Genomic DNA, 18148 nt, shown 5'->3' with positions numbered 1-18148 from the left:
AAAAAAAAAAAAAAAAAAACAAAACAAAAAAAGTTTGGAATTTTTATTTCTAAAGAATATTGAGGTTTATCTCAAAGGTATTTCTAGAGTTATATATCACATTTCTACAGACTCAGCAGAATTCATGGCCAGATTCTCATCAAGGGACACGTCTATACAATGTTCCAGTCTCTCTTTTATCTCTGAGTGAATGTTGTTATCGTCAGCACATACTTTGACTAAGTTGCCAATGAACTTGACATGTCACTGTTTCTTCCATGTTTACCAGTGGTATTAAATACATTTTCATTCTTGGAACTCTGATCAGAGAGAAGTGGTTGTTGGTGATCTCAGTTTGGAGACTTGTGAGGATGTGCATCTAGAAAGGAGTACTCAGATTAATGCTCTGTGATTGTGCACTGGAAGGGAAACCTATCACACACGTCTGTCAGTCATACGCCCACGTAAAAGGGATAGTTAAGGTTGGAGGCATATGGAAACATTAGTACTCAGACTCTTAATTATTTGTGTCACGTATGGAGATTATCTGTAGTTGTTTTTCTGAACTTACTTGAAGCAGCTTGTAGTTTTCTGTATTACTATTCACCCCGACCTTTCTCTGATAGAGCAGAAATAATTATTCCTTTATTGTCGCTACCATATCTCTTCGTTACTGTAATCACAACTTTTCCCCGTTGTTAATCATTTACATGTATAGTTCTTCGTGGGTTGTGAACTAGAAGGGAAGAAGACTTATTCTTTATTAAATATTTAAAAATGCTTTATCTTTAAGGCAGAGTCTGACCACGTAGCTCTGTCTGGAACACAGTGCATAGACCAGGCTGGCCGGGAAGTCAGAAGTACCTCTCTCTGCCTCCCAGATGCTGGGTTAATGTATCACCATCCATGGGCCACTGTGCCGGGCAAGGAGGGTATTTTTTATTGTCCGTCTATCCTTAATATCTTAACTTCAGGCTTGCTGTATGCTGCCTGTGTGTCTGAACAGTAGTTTTTCTTTCTTTGATTCTCTGATGTCTTCTCTGAATAACGAGGCAGTTAGTGTGTTTTAGGGAGGTGGTGGTTGTTGATATGAGCAGAAAGGAGGAAGCAGGTTTTTGGAGTAAGAGTAGATAAGTTAGTGGCTTGGGGTTCTTTGGAAGACAGAGAAGAGCCTTGGGGCTGAGTCTCCTAGTATCGTTAGGAGTTGAAATAGTAGATTTGAGTCAGGTTAATTTGGTTGTGAACACATTAGATTTTTGTTGAAAGTGTTTATCGATCAGTTTTCAATGAGAGAAGTGGAAATAGAAATTATATAGCTGCTAGTTGTATAGCTTCCTGTTAAATGATTCCCTTTAAGAGATCAGTAGGGTAGGGAACAAATTCTATTGAAAGCAGGCTCCTTCAGTGATCAACACAGTTGTTGGCACATGATAGGCACTTCATAAATATTATCTATTGGATCAGCTTTTGTACCATTAGTTTACTTGAAAGTACCTGGGGCTGGAGAGATGGCTCAGCAGTTAAGAACACTGACTGCTCTTTCAGAGGTCTTGAATTCAATTCCCTGCAATCACATGGTGGATCATAACCATCTGTAATGGGATCATATGCTCTCTTCCGGTGTCTGAAGACAGCTACAATGTACTCATACAAATAAGTAAGTCTTAAAAAATAAAAAGAAAGAAATGAAAAAAAGGTACTGGAGCACCTCTTGTAGAGGACCAGAGTTTGAATCCTAGCACCATATACCTCACAGCTCCCTGTACCTTCAGCTCTTTGTAGATCTGATGTCGGAAGGGAGTCTAAGGATGGACATGTGAAGCTGGTGATGCTCTTCCCTCCTTCCTTGTACAGGCTTCCTGTCAAAGTATGCTGGTTTGGGGCTTGCCTTTATTTAATAGTTACAAACCTACTTTCACAAGCTCTTGACTTTTTAAAAAAACATTGTCTTTTGTAAAACAAATTTTGGGGAAAATGGATTCTGAGACCACAGTCAGGATAAAAATTTAAGAGTCATGACCCTTGATTTTGAAAGTATGGACATTGGTAATCAGATTAAATTTCTACTGTTTCACCTTTTTAGCATCTTGAATGTGGACAGTTTACTTAATTGAAATAGATATTTTAAAAGTACATGTCTTGTTTTCCTTGTTACAGTATCAAGATAAAGAAGAAGTTGTTTTGTGGATGAATACTGTTGGGCCCTACCACAATCGCCAAGAAACATATAAATACTTTTCACTTCCATTCTGTGTGGGGTCAAAAAAAAGTATCAGTCATTACCATGAAACTTTGGGAGAAGCACTTCAAGGAGTTGAATTAGAATTTAGTGGCCTGGATATTAAATTTAAAGGTAAGTTAGAATTGATAGTCTTTACTGACGTTGGAGCCTGGAAGTTTTCCTGTATGGTATTGTTCATTATAGGATGCTTAGCAAAGTAAATTGTTAATAGAATGCTTCTCTAACATAGTTCTTTCTAAAAAAGTATTTTTAAAATAAACTTACTAGATACATATATGGCCTGGGAAGGCCTTTATAGATCTCATAATAAAGTTATTTTTGGAGGTGTGGGACTCTAAAGGGATATGTGGTTTCTGAAAAATTTGTGTAAAACCTCAAATCAAGTTGTACAATATACTCAGAATGTATTTGGTATTGCTATACTAATGCATCATTAACACCTGTAGAATATTTAAGATTTAAGTCAAACACTTAGGTTTAAGGAGGAGTCTCTTTGACGCTGCCTATGAGAATGTGTGTTTCTACATTATCCTCTGTGAGGTCTCAGAGCACTCCCTACACAGGCATTTGTAGAACCATGGCTAAAGCATCTCTGGGAAGTTAAATTTGCTGAATCTTTGATCTGGAAGTTTTGATTTTTTATTTTTTTTTTTTTTTAACTAGAACACAGGCTTTATACTCAGTAACTTTGCTTTTAGCCTTATTTCTTTTACTTCATTGATTTTAGTAAAATCGTTTGCTCCAATTTTGACTTCGTTATGTCTATGGATATGAATATAGATAGTAACTGCCTTCTGATATTTTTAGTGCATTGGGAGGAGGCTACAGCATGAGGTACAAGAATAATAGTACTTTGATTGGTTAAATTGTGCTCTTATTTATCAGATTTCTTTTTGTTACTGTTTTGAAAATGGATGCATATATTTATACCTTCCCCTAATGTCCCTTGGGACTTAATTATAAAATTGAGTTGTAAATTTAAACCATAGTGGTGTGGCCTATAATTTTATGAGTGTTAGAAACATACCCTGAGGCTTATGTTTTAATTTAATAAGGTAATTGAAATATTTCATCACAAACATGAAGAAACTAAATGGGGATGTGTGATTTTTTTTGGGGGGAACCTCAGTACTGAATTTATCCACTTAGCTTTTCTTTTTCTATATTTGGTAGACATGTCTCATTTAATAGACAGGAATGTATGGAAAGAGGGGAAGGGAGGGAGAGATGGAGGGAAGAAGGAAGGGAGGGAGAGAGAGAGAGAGGGGAGAGAGAGAGAGAGAGAGAGAGAGAGAGAGAGAGAGAGAGAGAGAGAGAGAGAGAGAAAAGGAAGTCCTGCTTTGGTGCAGCAATTTCATCAGAAATCTGTCTGCCTTACTTGTCTGAAGAAACATTTATACAGCAGTCTTAGTCTCCTTTTTGCAAATTCCTTGAGACTGAGATGGAGATAAGCAGTCAGAGGCCATTTTCATGGATTTGAAAGTGAGGTTTGTTTTCTTTCTAGACTAAGCTAATACTTGCGGGATGGAAGAATTGCCCATTGTTACTCCCCAAAAGGTAGCAGTTCTTGGGGCCTAGCCAGCTCAACACCTTCTGCTATATACACCGCCAAAACAGCTGCTAATTTAGGTAGCCTAGATGAAGTAGCCAGTGGAGATTGGATTTCGTTTACTGCTACAGTACACTTTTGCTTCTTTGATTCATAGATAAAGATGATCATGCTTTGAAAATTGTTCCTGATTGTTATTCATTGTTATTTTTAATCAACTTTTGGGTAGAATGTACCTTTGGAGACCCAGATGTGGAGCAATTTGTTTATGGTATTTCATACATACTAAAAATGATATAGAAAGCAGAACATTGTTTCAATGTGAAATGCTGATCAATCAATCTATCTGTCTGTCTATTATTTTGAGGTGTTTTAAAATAGAGATTTGTGAAGTTCAGGCTGGCCTCAAATCTGCTACGGCTCTGAGGCTGTCCTTGAGTTTCTCATTCTCTTCACTTGCGGGCTAGGATTATAGACATACAGCATTGTATCCAACTGATATTTGTTTTTAGTTTTTCATCTCAAGCAGTTGACTTTTCGATTCTTCTTAAGGTGTGTTCATATGTAGTAAAAATTTTAAAGCGCACACACATACACATGCACACACGCTTGCATACATACATACATACAGAAACGTATTATTAATTTATTTAAACTTAGCAGATTCTATCAGACTAGTGGGATTGGTACCATTTGGTAGTGTGAAGGTCACTAGAGAGATTATTTTAAGGAACTAATCATATTCTTGTTCTGAGACTATTTTAGGTCTGGGTTGTGTCGGATGCCTCTCACTTCAGATTTTCTGCACAGCCTTCTCTTTTTATTATATGCTGGTGCTAGACAAAAATGCTAATTGAGACCATTTAGAGAAAATACATTAAATATACAAGGACAGATGTATATTAGGTATCCTTGAACCAGGCCTGGTTTTTAACTTTCTAATTGTGGATACTATCTCTTAGAACATTGCTGTTACCAAGTAGAAAACTTTATGTTTTAGAATGAGACATGGTATAACTACTGCCTTCTGTGTGGATATAGAAAGAATATTCAGGTAGTACTATGTCCAATTTTCCGAGGAACCGACAAACTGATTTCCAGAGTGATTGTACCAGTTTGCAATCTCACCAGCAATGGAGGAGTGTTCCTCTTTCTCCACATCCTTTCAGCATCTGCTGTCAACTGAGTTTTTGATCTTAGCTATTCTGATTGGTGTGAGGTGGACTCTTAGGGTTGTTTTGATTTGCATTTCCTTGGTGATGATGTTGAACATTTTTTAGGTGTTTCTCAGCCATTCGGTATTCCTCAGTTGAGAATTCTTTGTTTAGCTTTGTGGATGCCAACAAGAGCTTGCTGACAGGAGCCGGATATAGCTGTCTCCTAAGAGGCTTTGCCAGTGCCTGACAAATACAGAAGTGGATACTCAGAGCCATCCATTGGATGGAGCACAGGGTCCCCCATGAAGGAGCTAGAGAAAGTACCCAAGGAGCTGAAGGGGTTTGCAGCCCCATAGGAGGATCAACAATAGGAACTAACCAGTACCCCCAGAGCCTCCTGGGACTAAACCACCAATCAAAGAAAACTCATGGTGGGACTCATGGCTCCAGCTGAATATTTAGCAGAGGATGGCCTAGGCAGTCATCAGTGGGAGGAGAGGCCTTTGGTCCTGTGAAGGTTCTATGTCCCAGTATAGAAGAATGCCAGGGCCAGGAAGTAGGAGTGGGTGGGCTGGGGAGCAGGGGGGAGGGGGAGGGGATAGGGAATTTTCAGGGGGGAAACTAGGAAAGGGGATAACATTTGAAATGTAAAGAAAAATCTAATAAAAAATTAAAAATATAAAAAAATAATAAAAAAAGAATATTCAATGTTTTGTCACTCTTGTCTGGGAAGCATGGGAAATAATATACCCGATAGAATCATTATTAGGTTTAAATGAGATAATATACTTTTTAAAAGTACTTGGTATATAGTTTGTGAATAGTTGAATATATATAGTATGGCTCTGTAATTCTACTTGTTTATATATTAGTACTTCTGAAATGTTAAATTAGTGTATTCCCAAACTAGTGTACTCTTTTTGCTGGTTTCATTAGGTTAGTACTTTCCTACATACTGTAGCTGCTACAACTCAGAATTCTCTTAATAAATTGTACAGTGTGTGTCTACTTTTATGACAGTTGGTTCCTTTTGATTATTAGATGATCTGGGATTATAATTATAATATTTTGTTGTTGGCTCTGTGTGTGTGTGTGTGTGTGTGTATGTGTGCGCGCGCGCGCGCGTGTGTGTGTGTGTGTGTGTGTGTGTGTGTGTGTGTAAAAGTTATTACCATGTCGGCCAGGCTAGCTTAAGCCTGGAACTTACTATCAATCCCTTGCTGGCCTTTGCTGAGGCCAGCTTAGGCCTTAGGATTCTCTGCCTCAGTCTTTTGAGTGCTGGGATAGTATTCTTCATCGGGGGGCCACTGCTCAGTGCCTTTCCCTGTTATTTGAGAATCCTATGGTATAGTAGAGGGCATTAATAGTTGAAAAATAATGACTTCTAGAGATTACTTCTTTTCACTTATATATTTTTAAAAATTATTTCTTCTTTGAATATCCTAAGCTAATATACAGATGGCATTTTGTATTCCCTCTTACCGTGAGTGAATTGGTAAATGTAGAGTTCTGCAGCTATGGAGAAATGCCAAGGCTGTTTAGATCCTTATGTACTTAGAGTTGAGTGATTCTCCATCTTGGCTGCTCTCATTCCCAAAGGCAGCATCTCCAGTCTGTTATCTGCCTGAGTGGAAAAGCTTTGACTGCCAAAGGATGGGGAAAGAACTTGGCGTAGCAGGCCCCTCCTTCAGCTGGAGGACTTTTATTGAAGACAGCCCCACACTCCGTTGACAGTCCCTAGCTCCTACTGTTTCCAGGGTTACTACTGCTGGAGCCTCCAGAAATTCTCCAGAGGAAAGTGCCTCTGCTCTCCTGCAGTAGGAGATAAGTTGAGGGTATTCATCCAGCTGTATGGTAGGTAGGGGAGAGAAATGAACATCTAACCTCATGTCCTTTTTAGTTTCTTCTTCTTCTTCTCCTCTGGTTGGTTTCCATCTTGTCATCATTGTCATCCTCATCGTCTTCATCCTAAGAACCAAACTGAGTTCCATCTCCAGCCCTTGATTTTTTTCCTGAGATCTCAGATTTACCTCAACTTTGTGGTCCTTCTGTCATTTACTTTCTAAGTCCTGGGATCAAAGATGGAAGCATCATGTTCACTGCATGTAATTACTCTATATGTCAGTCCCTCTCTACCCTTTACATTTCAAGGTCTGTGGTATGTATCTTACACAGGCTATGATGTCAGTCCCATTGTCCCCAGGCAGCTTTTTTGCTCTCTTGTGTTATGTGTCACTGGTCACATTCTCTGTTTTTCCTTTTCCAAATGTTTAGCACTTTTCATTTGTGATGGTTTGAAATGATACTGTCCCAAAAGGTCACATGTTTGAATACTTGGTCATCAGTTGGTGATGGTGTTTGGGTGGGTTTAAGAGTTACAGCCTTGCTGGAGGAAGTATGTCACTCTGGGTGGGCTTTTGAGATTTTGAAGCCATTTCAGTTTGTTCTACCCAATTGTGTTTCAAGGTGTGAGCCCTCAGCGTCCGCTCCAACCACCATGCTTGCTTGCCAGAATTGACTCTTCTCCCTCTGCTACTGTAACTGTGAGCCCAGATAATCCCTTCCTTCTTGGTGCCTTGGTCATGGTGTTTTGCCATAGCTACTATTTTTGGTTTGATGGACTCACATCCTTTTCTACTGACATTTGAGGGGTTCTAGGGGTGGGTGGGAGAAGAAAACAAACTACCAGTGTTTAAACTTGCCTTGATAACTGGAGATACAGGAGCTTGCTGCTAAATTTTTCTTCCCTTTGGTTTCAGTTAGTGCTTTAACCAGACCAAACACTTAGAATCTGAAATTTGTCAGTGCCTTGGTTTTTTTTTTTTTTTTTTTAAAGAACCTTATGCTACTTGTAGATTTGATAATAGATTCTAGTTCTTGTTTTGCTTTTTGTATCATTAAAATTATTATTCTTCGGCTTGACATCACCCCCCAGAAGAAAGGCGTATGTATGGTTTTCTTCCGAGTTTTAGCAGTAATATAGTTTCAATACATAAAATTTAGGATCTACGGAGGACTATAACGTTGAAATTTCTGTTTATCTAAATTGTTTAAAAATACATAAAATTAAACTGAGCATGTTTGTACAATCCTGTAATTTTAACACTTGTGAGGCTGAAATGGAAGGATTGGGAATTCCCAGTCAGCTTGAGGACATTGGTGAGATCCTGTTACAAGAAAGTAAAAATTGAATTCATATTACCTATGTTTATTTTTTAAACTTAACCCTTATGTAGTGCTTACCATATGCCAGTAATATGAGCATATCTAACTAAAATTATATGTAATATTTTTATGCATTTTTTCCTTATAACTTTTTGTGAGTTTATTCTTATATTGTTACTCTTCAAACGGAGCTACGTAGTACTCTGTAATTAGGACATGTGCTCCCCACACTAGCTGCAGGGTGGTGTGCTCCCCCCTTTCTCTTTCTTTCTTTTTAGAAATAACAAAGCATTTAGCAGTTCTTACATAAGGTATTATAATGTATCTATAAATCTTTTACAAGCATAAGTTCTTTGAATAGAATTACTAAACATATTATATCTATATTCATATTAAAGGCTATAAACACTTTAAGGCAGTTTCTTCCTCCCTCCCTTACATTTTTTAGTGATAGGGATTGAGCTGAGGGAAGGGCCTCATGGATGTTAAATGTTTTCCCACTGAGCTACATTTCCAGGCCTTCCCCCCACTCCTGTGGTTTTGTTTTTGTTTCCCACTTTTTATTTTGAGACCCAGTCTTGCTAAGTTCCACTGCCTAGCTTTGGGTTCCTCTGTAGCCCTGGCTGACTCGGAGCTTGTAATCCTTCTATATTAGCTTTCAGGTAGCTAGGATTCCAGGGTTGTTCCCCTAAGTTACATTGCCAGTCAGGTTGCTTAGTTAATCTGTACCTTGATAGGCTTTAAAATTAACTGTGCATATACCAGTATTTCCAATCTATGTTTTAAAAATCTATTTGGCAGTTATTGAGTATATAATTGCCTTCCAGACTGCACTAGGCTGTGAATGTAGAGTTTAACCAGACATCTGGCTTCAGGGGTCCATCCTTGGGTACTCTGAAATTGTACACTTAATTTTATATGATTATACATTTTCAGGTTGGGGTGGGGCGGTGGTGGGTTGTGGCAGGGAAGTAACACATTCGTGAGATTCTCAAGAGTGTAAGGGCAAAACTACTTAAGAAGAGTGTGAATACATCACATTCCAGCCTTAAGGCAGCCCTGAGAAGGAGCCAGCACAGGTTCCGGTTTCACAGTTGAACTGTGAGGGTCACAGAGAGGTTAAACCATTTGCTTTTGTTCAGATAGCTAGTAAGTAGTGGAACGCAGACCAGAGCTCAGGGCTTTACCGTGTCACTATGCACATCTGCGGTGATCTCGTGATAACTTTGCAGAGCACTGTGGAGTTTGAGGTGAGAGTGTGCTTTTCCATATTAGTAATTCCATCAAAAGAGCAAGTGTAAGTAAGGTGGTGTGGGACATTTTCAGAGAACACAGTGTGTGCCTTGCGTTTACAGTGTAGGCCGTGCTGGTGGTCCTTTTCTGGGCTGTTGTTGGGCACACACTGGTAGTTAGGTTCTGGATCTAGTTAGCGTGGTGATGTCTGTGAGAAGTATGGACGGACGTTTGCTGGTGGACGACTTTGCTTTTACCCTCTTCCTCAAGAGTTTTGCATTGCTAAAATCTTAGTTAAATCTTCAGAATTCGTAGGTTTGTGTTTCACTTGAGGGAGGTAGACCCTTTTGTCATTTTCAACTAGTGACTTATGGTGAGAGATTTTTTTTCCAGCTAGTTTTTCAGTTATGTAGAATGTGGACAGAGTTTGAAACATTAGAAATAAGAGACCATCTGAACACAACTATGAGGACACTGTTTTTGCAAGCAATCAAGAATGGAAATGACTCACTTCAAGGATTTTTTTTTTTCGAGACAGGGTTTCTCTGTGTAGCCCTGGCTGTCCTGGAACTCACTTGGTAGACCAGGCTGGCCTCGAACTCAGAAATCCGCCTGCCTCTGCCTCCCGAGTGCTGGGATTAAAGGCCTGCGCCACCAGGCCCGGCCTCAAGGATATTTTTGAGTGGTTTATAAGCAGATTTGCCTCCTAGATAGAAGCTAGCCTGTGATCTTGTTGGTTATGAAGAGTCTCTGTGGCCACTGATGACTTGGGGCTCCTGTGCGGTTGGAATGAGTGCTTATCCAAGTGACCTTCAACTCTGCTGTTACCTCTGCCTAAGCTCCTGCCCTTAAGCTTTCCATGCAGCAAATGACCATTTCCTTATGTGTTGTCTGTTCTTATATCAGTTTGTTTATTGTAAAGTGACTTCGCTATTGTTCTTGGATTATTTTCTTTATATGAGGAGTTTCTCACATAAGGCATCTTTGAGAATAAAGATGATGAGAACCTTTTATTATAAGGTAATGGGAAATAGGAAAATGCTGGGGGGATATCACCAGATCAGACTGTTGGGAACAGAAGTAACTGGAGCAAATGCTGACTTTTCTTTTTGTGTTATATTTCCTGTAACTATTTTGCAAGTCAATGGGTTAATTTGTAAATTTTACTTTGCAGATGATGTGATGCCAGGGACTTACTGTGAAATTGACTTAGATAAAGAGAAGAGAGATGCATTTGTGTATGCTATCAAGAATCACTATTGGTATCAGATGTACATAGATGACTTACCAATATGGGGTAAGTACCCTTGGTTACAAAGTAGGACTTCAAGGAAGTAGGGTGTTAAGGTGACTGTTCCAGATCAAGATGGAGACGTTTTTCTAATGTTTGCCCAGAATAGCCTTTAATGCTGATTTTATGGCTTTCTCCTACTGGAGGCATTTTTGATACTGCCAGACCTTATAGGAAACTCTCAAAATAAAAGGTTTAATACAGTGTAACTTTTCAGACTCAAGGAATTGAAAGGCATTTGGAATAATCTGGAATTTTCTTCTTCACCAGCTTCCTTACAGCTTACTTTCTCCTAAATGTAGTTAGGGGGACAGAATAGGGTTTTTGAAATTGACCTCTTTATGTGACACTGTAGTAGTATGATTTTAGGGATATGATAATTTCTTGAATGTTTTACTTATCCGTTCCTTTGTTATTTACCAAAGTATTCAATATTGAAGAAATATTCTCATCTAGCTCCTGCTTGTCCATTCTGTTGGGGCAGAGACATAATATGATTAATACAAACATAGGCATAGTCCAAAGATAACTTAAATAATTAAATTATTTTAATTGCAAGGGATAGGCAGTTGCCATAGGCAACATGTTTGATCACAAATATTTTTCTTGTCTCTAGACATATGCTCTATGTATAAGTAATTATCTTTTAATCTTAAAATTGTTAGCTGATCATTATGTTCATCTGCAGCAAAAATGATTGAGCACATTAGATATGCCAAGGAGATTTATAAGAAAGTTAATCTCTTGGGAGGAAAAGACAAAGAGGTTTCTGTGAATTTAGGGCCATCCTGGTCTACATAGCAAGTCCCAGACCAGCCAGCACGACATAGTGAGACCCTGCCGTGTGCAGCAGTAGAGATGCTGTAAGGACAGTGTGAGTTCTGAGTGTCAGATTTGTGACCATTTATGGTAAAATCTCTTCATCATTGTGTGCTAGTGCAGCCATGGCACATGCTTGCTAAGAAGGACAGCCTACACATTTGCCTTGTACTAGCCATGAAGATAATGGTAGAGTTGCCTCTTTATGTAAAAGACATTTAATGAGCCTTTAGCTTCTGGGCGTTTTGAATACTAAGTGGTATTACCTTGTATAAAGTATCTTTTCTTTTGTAGGTATTGTTGGTGAAGCAGATGAAAATGGGGAAGATTACTATCTTTGGACCTACAAGAAACTTGAAATAGGCTTTAATGGAAATCGAATTGTTGATGTTAATCTAACTAGTGAAGGAAAGGTCAAACTGGTTCCAAATACTAAAATACAGATGTCATATTCGGTATGTTTTAAAATAATGTTTAGAGGAAGAAATGGTTGTGTTAGTAAGCTTTAGAAAATAAAAATATGAACCAGGCGTGGTGGTGCACGCCTTTAATCCCAGCACTCGGGAGGCAGAGGCAGGCGAATTTCTGAGTTCGAGGCCAGCCTGGTCTACAGAGTGAGTTCCAGGACAGCCAGGGATACACAGAGAAACCCTGTCTTGAAAAAACAAAAACAAAAACAAAANAAAACAAAAAAAAAGAAAAGAAAAAAGAAAATTACATCTTAAAATTAGATGCAACAAAATTCCTCAGTGTATCTACATTAAGTCTCCTAAAGGAAGAGGAAATACTTCAGATCTGTGGTGTGGGTGCCACACAGTGGCCTCATGACCATTACTGTAGCGCAGTTCCCATTGACACTGGGTAGGTGACAGTTTTTAGGCTGGGGAAGTTCATGCTTTCTCTTTATTTGCTGTTGCAAATAGAGGTGGTGTGAAAACCGCTGGGTAGGTGTCGATCGCTGTGCTTTGCTTTATTCGATGAGAAGACTTCTGCACAGTAAGTAAGAGCTGGTCAGCATCCATTCCCAGCTGCAAAGGTCATTTTATTCTTTATGCTTAAAAATGGGGGAAGAAAGAGAGGGAGACTTTTCTCTTTGCCAGTATTTTCCTGATCATTGAGAAGAATCCCCTTGCTTTTAGCCAGTCCCGAAATTTCTTTTTGTCCATGTGTCTTAGTCAGGGTTTCTATTCCTGCACAAACATCATGACCAAGAAGCAAGTTGGGAAGGAAAGGGTTTATTCAGCTTACATTTCCATACTGCTGTTGATCACCCAAGGATGCAGGACTGGAACTCAAGCAGGTCAGAAAGCAGGAGCTGATGCAGAAGCCATGGAGGGATGCTCTTTACTGGCTTGCCTCCCCTGGCTTGCTCAGCCTGCTCTCTTATAGAATCCAAGACTACCAGCCCAGAGATGGTCCCACCCACAAGGGGCCTCTCCCCCTTGATCACTAATTGAGGAAATGCCCCACAGCTGGATCTCATGGGGGCATTTCCCCAACTAAAGCTCCTTTCTCTGTGATAACTCCAGATGTGTCAAGTTGACACAAAGCTAGCCAGTACACTATGTGTACCCAATATAAACATTACATAACTGTATAAGGAATTTTAATAGTTGTCATAAAACCATAATTTAAAGATAAAAATGCATGTATTCTTATTTTAATTGGTTTAAATACTTATAACCTAGCAAGTATTTAGCAACTGGTATTCATCCTAACACATGTATCATGTCAGCAGTAATGATGTGTCCCTGAAAGCTGAAATGACCCACACGAGGAAAGCTGTAATATACAACTTCTCAAACTGGGGCTGGAGAGATGGTTCAGTGGTTAAGAACTCTGTCTGCTCTTCTACAGAACCCAGGTTTAGTTCCCAGCATCTGCATAGCAGCTCACAAGATCTTAACTCTAGTTCCTGGAGATCTAGAATCCTCTTCAGGCCTCTGCTGGTACTGAACATGTGTGGTGCACAGACTCATACATACTCATGCACATAAAATAGTAAAATTAAAAACTAAACCTCTGGTCCTGTCAGTATCTTCTTACCATTTAATTTTAATTTTAAGTATGCCATTATTTCTGATTTTTATATGAGTTTTACCATCAGATTGTTAATCATTTATTGACCTTAATTTTTAAATGGGGATTTTTTTTTTTCAGGTAAAATGGAAAAAATCAGATGTAAAATTTGAAGATCGATTCGATAAATATCTTGATCCATCCTTTTTTCAACATAGGGTAGGTGGTGTTTCTATTTAAGATACAGCATATATGTACAAATCAGTTTCACTTGAACATCTTTACATATCTTTAAAATGCCTATGTGGGCCATTTTGCTTAGGACTATGGATTTCAAGATATAACTAATGGTGATTTCAGTTATAACCTTAAAGTCATAAGAATGATGGGGAATTTTAAAGGAATAATAAAACTAGCTTGCTTCATAGTGTGGTGTAAACCAGTTAAGGGGTATATAGAGGAAAGCATAACACATGGAAGCTAAAAATATCACTTTAATTGCAAATGATGATTATATTGGAGAGTGGGGTTCATATCTATGGTCAGATGGGCTTCTTAGGTCTGAAACTCAGACTTAGACGGACCTTATGTTGATGATGAGCTGTTGGCAGGCTTCTTTACATGGGCACCTGCCCTGGTAAGTGTGAAGAAACAGCAGCAGAAAGGATGTATCTCTTGGAAAGGAGATGAGAGAACAGTGGAGGTTTTACCAGTGGATATCCTTGCGTTTGGAGCATCTAGAAAGGGAATAATGTTTCCCATCGTCCTCATTCTTCACCAGCACATGGTGGCTGGATGATGCGCCTAGGGTAGGGTTTGCCTGGGAACCCGGGCTCAGATCAAGGCAGCACTGTTCAGTGATGTTCCTTGTTCATCTCCAGTTGTTTTAAAAATTCACAATAAACAGAGGGTGACACTTAGGATTAGCAACGCTAGGGGGCAGTGGAGTGCAGTTGGTAGGTTCAGCAGTCTTTGCTACCTGTTTGCTTTATTAGTTTTATCCTTAATCTTAGCCAAAAAAACCTGACAGTGATACTTTATTATTTTTAGTAAGTATTTTCTTGGTGTAAAAACATTGTATAGTTTTTAGTGTATTGCCAAAAAGTGTTCTAAGTTTTAGATTATTAACAGTACATTATTGTAGGTATTGGTTTAAAGTTTATACCTTCGAGTTCATATTTCTTAGATTAGGGTATAGCAGGAAACCTCATTAGAAGGTTTAATACTTTTAAATTTATATTTTAAACTGATACATTAAACATGTTATATATACTTAGGAGGTAGCATCTGATGTCCCAGTACATATTTCATTATCCGTTGCTTCAGTCAAGTAAAACATTCTCTCAGATTCAAGTATTTTGACATTTTTTTTTCCTGTTGGAAACATAAAGGGTTTGGTAAGATAGCTTAGCAGTTGAAGTGCATGCTGCCAGGGTTAGTGACCTGAGTTCAATCCCTGGGGCCCATGTGATGGAAGGAAGGAGAGAACCAACTCCCAAAAGTTGTCTGATGCCTAAGGACCCACTGGAAATACATGGAATAAAAGTTCTCTAAAGGGACATTCAGAATTCATTTTTTGAGATGTATTATATATTATCATTATCTACAAAAGAAGATATCCATAAAAGAAACCTTTCACATAATTTCACATAGATACCTACAGAAGAGAAGTAACCTATGTGTGGTGACACACCAGAACATTGCATTCTTACCTACCTAGAACTTTGACCCAAGCTTTTCTCTCTCCTGTTATCTTCAGCTTCTTTTTTTCTTTTTTTCTTTGTTTTTTTGTTTTTGTTTTTGTTTTTGCTTTTTTTCGAGACAGGGTTTCTCCGTATAGCCCTGGCTATCCTGGAACTCACTTTGTAGACCAGGCTGGCCTCGAACTCAGAAATCCGCCTGCCTCTGTCTCCCAAGTGCTGGGAATAAAGGCGTGCGCCACCACTGCCTGGCTTCTCTTCAACTTCTTGATAGCTGTTGTTCTCCCACAGCTTCTCTGAGAGCAGCTTATGTGTACACATACAAGTGCGATAATAGGGTACTTGTTTTCTGTGCTTTACTTTATGTAATAAGTTTTAGCTCTATCTGTATGGGACGTCTTAGCATTTAAGGCATACATTTCTTATTACAAAAAATATATACATTTTTTTCTATTTAAAATCTTGAGCAGTTGACTAAAGATTAGAGTCATATATATATATATATATACATACATATATGTGTGTGTTATATATTCACATATAATATTTTTCTTTTCTTGACTATTTCTGGGTTATTAATTTCCCAAGTATAAACAAAAATCGCATCTTGGGAGACAACTGTCATTTCATCTTAAACTGCTTTTTAAATTTTTTGGTGACACTTTTATGATAAATTTACATAGCCTTTTAAAAAGTATGATGCATTCATTGTTCCATTTATAATGCCAGTGGGCATGCAATAAATAAATTGTTGGGGGAAGGAAGGAATGATCTTGTGTACAGCAGAGACAATCAGCTGTCTTCAGGAAAGGACATAGCTTATGTCTTCTCCCTGAAGCCCCAGGAGGAGTAGTGGAGGCAGGACTGCCCTTCCATTCATGCACTTCTGTAGCATATTAGCCCAGGTAAAAATCTGCCTGCCTCACTGTACAAGCCAGTATACCCTGCGTTGTTTTCTAGGGACTCTTGTAGCTCAGAGCAGAATGTCTATGAAGAACTGCAATATGCAATTGAGAGGCTCTGTAGCAGGGAAGGTACTATTTGACTTGGAATTGAAAGACTAGGGAGACAAGGAATATAAGTCACACATGAGAAGAAAGTGCATGAAAAGAGAAGGGGAAAGCGGATGTGCTGTCCTTGGTCAGTGAGCAGGGCGAGCACTGACAAGAGTGTAGGGTGCAGTCGAAGGAAAGGTCGACAGAGATGTGGAAGGCCATGTTACAGCACGGTCCAAATCCTCTGACATGGTTAGGTTAGATATGAAGAAATTGGGCTCTGTATGTTGTAGAATAGAGTAATGATAATGAACCTTATATTGTGGAAGATTTGCTTGATGACTTCGTTCAGCTACATTTAAAAAAAGGAGAGAAATCAAATAGCAGCGAGAGACTGATTAGGAGAAAGTTAGACTTGTTGAGGAGGCAGATTATACCATGGAGATTCAGAGGGAGGGATAAGTATGGAAGAAAAACAGAAGTTTAGTAATTAGGGCCAAAGAGAATGCTCAGAGATTAAGAACATTTTGCAGAGAACATGAGTTCAGTTTCCAGCATTCATGTCTGACATGTCTGACAATTGCCTGTAACTCTAGTTCTGGGGATCCCTCTTCTGCTTTCCATAGGCACCTAGACATGTATGTGTGTGCCCATACACTGCCACATATATACAGTTAAAACTGAAACCCTTTTCTAGGTTTAATAACTATAATGAAGAATTAAGGAGAAGGAAGGATGGACCAGAGATAATTTTCAATTTTCAAAGCCAAATATTAGTTCCAGTAGAAACTAGAGGATAAGAAATGAGTGGTACATATAAGGGGAGATGATAAAGTTGCTGAGGGTCGTCCCAACCTGAGATTCCACGGAGGCGTTTAAGTGGAAGTTGTGCTAGTTAGTAAAAGTCTGAAAGAGGAAGCTGTATGAAAGCTGGGAATTTGAGCAAATAAGGGCTGAAGGTATTTCCAGCATCATCACTGGAAAGAAAGCGGAATAAAAGGTCTTGAGCCTTGGAGTCAGGGTTGAGTACCAAGACTGGAGCTTTAGGAAAAGTTGGACAAGGGTGAACAGAGTGGAAAGAAAGATGAAATGGAAGTGGCAGTCAGTACTTGGGATGGCAGAGTGTCAGCAAAGGTGAAAACTGGCAGAGAGGAGGGGAGCAGATCACCCAACTGCTGAATCAATTCAGAAGTTCACTGCAGGGGCCAGTGAGCTGGGGGCAGTGGTAAAAGTTCTTGTCCCTAAGCCTCATGGCTTCAGCACAGTCTCTAGAGCCCACATGGAAGTTGAGAATTGACTCCCACAAATTGTCCTCTGACCTGCACATACATACACATATACTCAAAAAGTAATAAATATAAAGAAAACCCCACAAAAGTTCATTGCAGGGGCAGTATTGAAATGCACATTATGAAGAAGTGAGGAAAGAAATTTAGTCTTGTTTGAAAAGCTTGGTTGAGTTTTGATAGGGAAAAAAAATGGAGTGGGAACTGTTAGAGATGTGAGTGGTCACAGCACAGCTAGAGATGTGAGTGGTCACAGAATAACTAGAGATGTGAGTGGTCACAGCATAGCTAGAGATGAGAGTGGTCACAGCACAGCTAGAGATGTGAGTGGTCACTGCATAGCTAGAGATGTGAGTGGTCACAGCATAGCTAGAGATGTGAGTGGTCACAGCATAGCTAGAGATGTGAGTGGTCGCTGCATAGGTAGAGATGTGAGTGGTCACAGCATAGGTAGAGATGTGAGTGGTCACAGCATAGCTAGAGATGTGAGTGGTCACAGCACAGCTAGAGATGTGAGTGGTCACAGCATAGCTAGAGATATGAGTGGTCACAGAATAACTAGAGATGTGAGTGGTCACAGCACAGCTAGAGATGTGAGTGGTCACTGCATAGCTAGAGATGTGAGTGGTCACAGCACAGGTAGAGATGTGAGTGGTCACAGCATAGGTAGAGATGTGAGTGGTCACTGCATAGGTAGAGATGTGAGTGGTCAC

General features: G+C 39.2%; 1 protein-coding gene across 1 annotated transcript in view; it reads left to right on the top strand.

Moving 5' to 3' along the window:
* Window positions 1-18148, top strand: part of Tm9sf3 (transmembrane 9 superfamily member 3) — a 55022-nt gene that overhangs the window by 6506 nt on the left and 30368 nt on the right. The window contains exons 2-5 of the mRNA XM_021191649.2: window positions 2137-2332; window positions 10500-10622; window positions 11730-11890; window positions 13596-13673. Of these exons, the coding sequence (XP_021047308.1) occupies window positions 2137-2332; window positions 10500-10622; window positions 11730-11890; window positions 13596-13673 (558 nt within the window). The remainder of the gene's footprint in view (window positions 1-2136; window positions 2333-10499; window positions 10623-11729; window positions 11891-13595; window positions 13674-18148) is intronic.

Source organism: Mus pahari, chromosome 1, assembly GCF_900095145.1.
Source record: "Mus pahari chromosome 1, PAHARI_EIJ_v1.1, whole genome shotgun sequence".
In the NCBI taxonomy this organism is placed as follows: Eukaryota; Metazoa; Chordata; class Mammalia; order Rodentia; family Muridae; genus Mus; species Mus pahari.
Note: the sequence above shows the minus strand (reverse complement) of the source record. Positions and strands in the feature narration are given on the sequence as shown.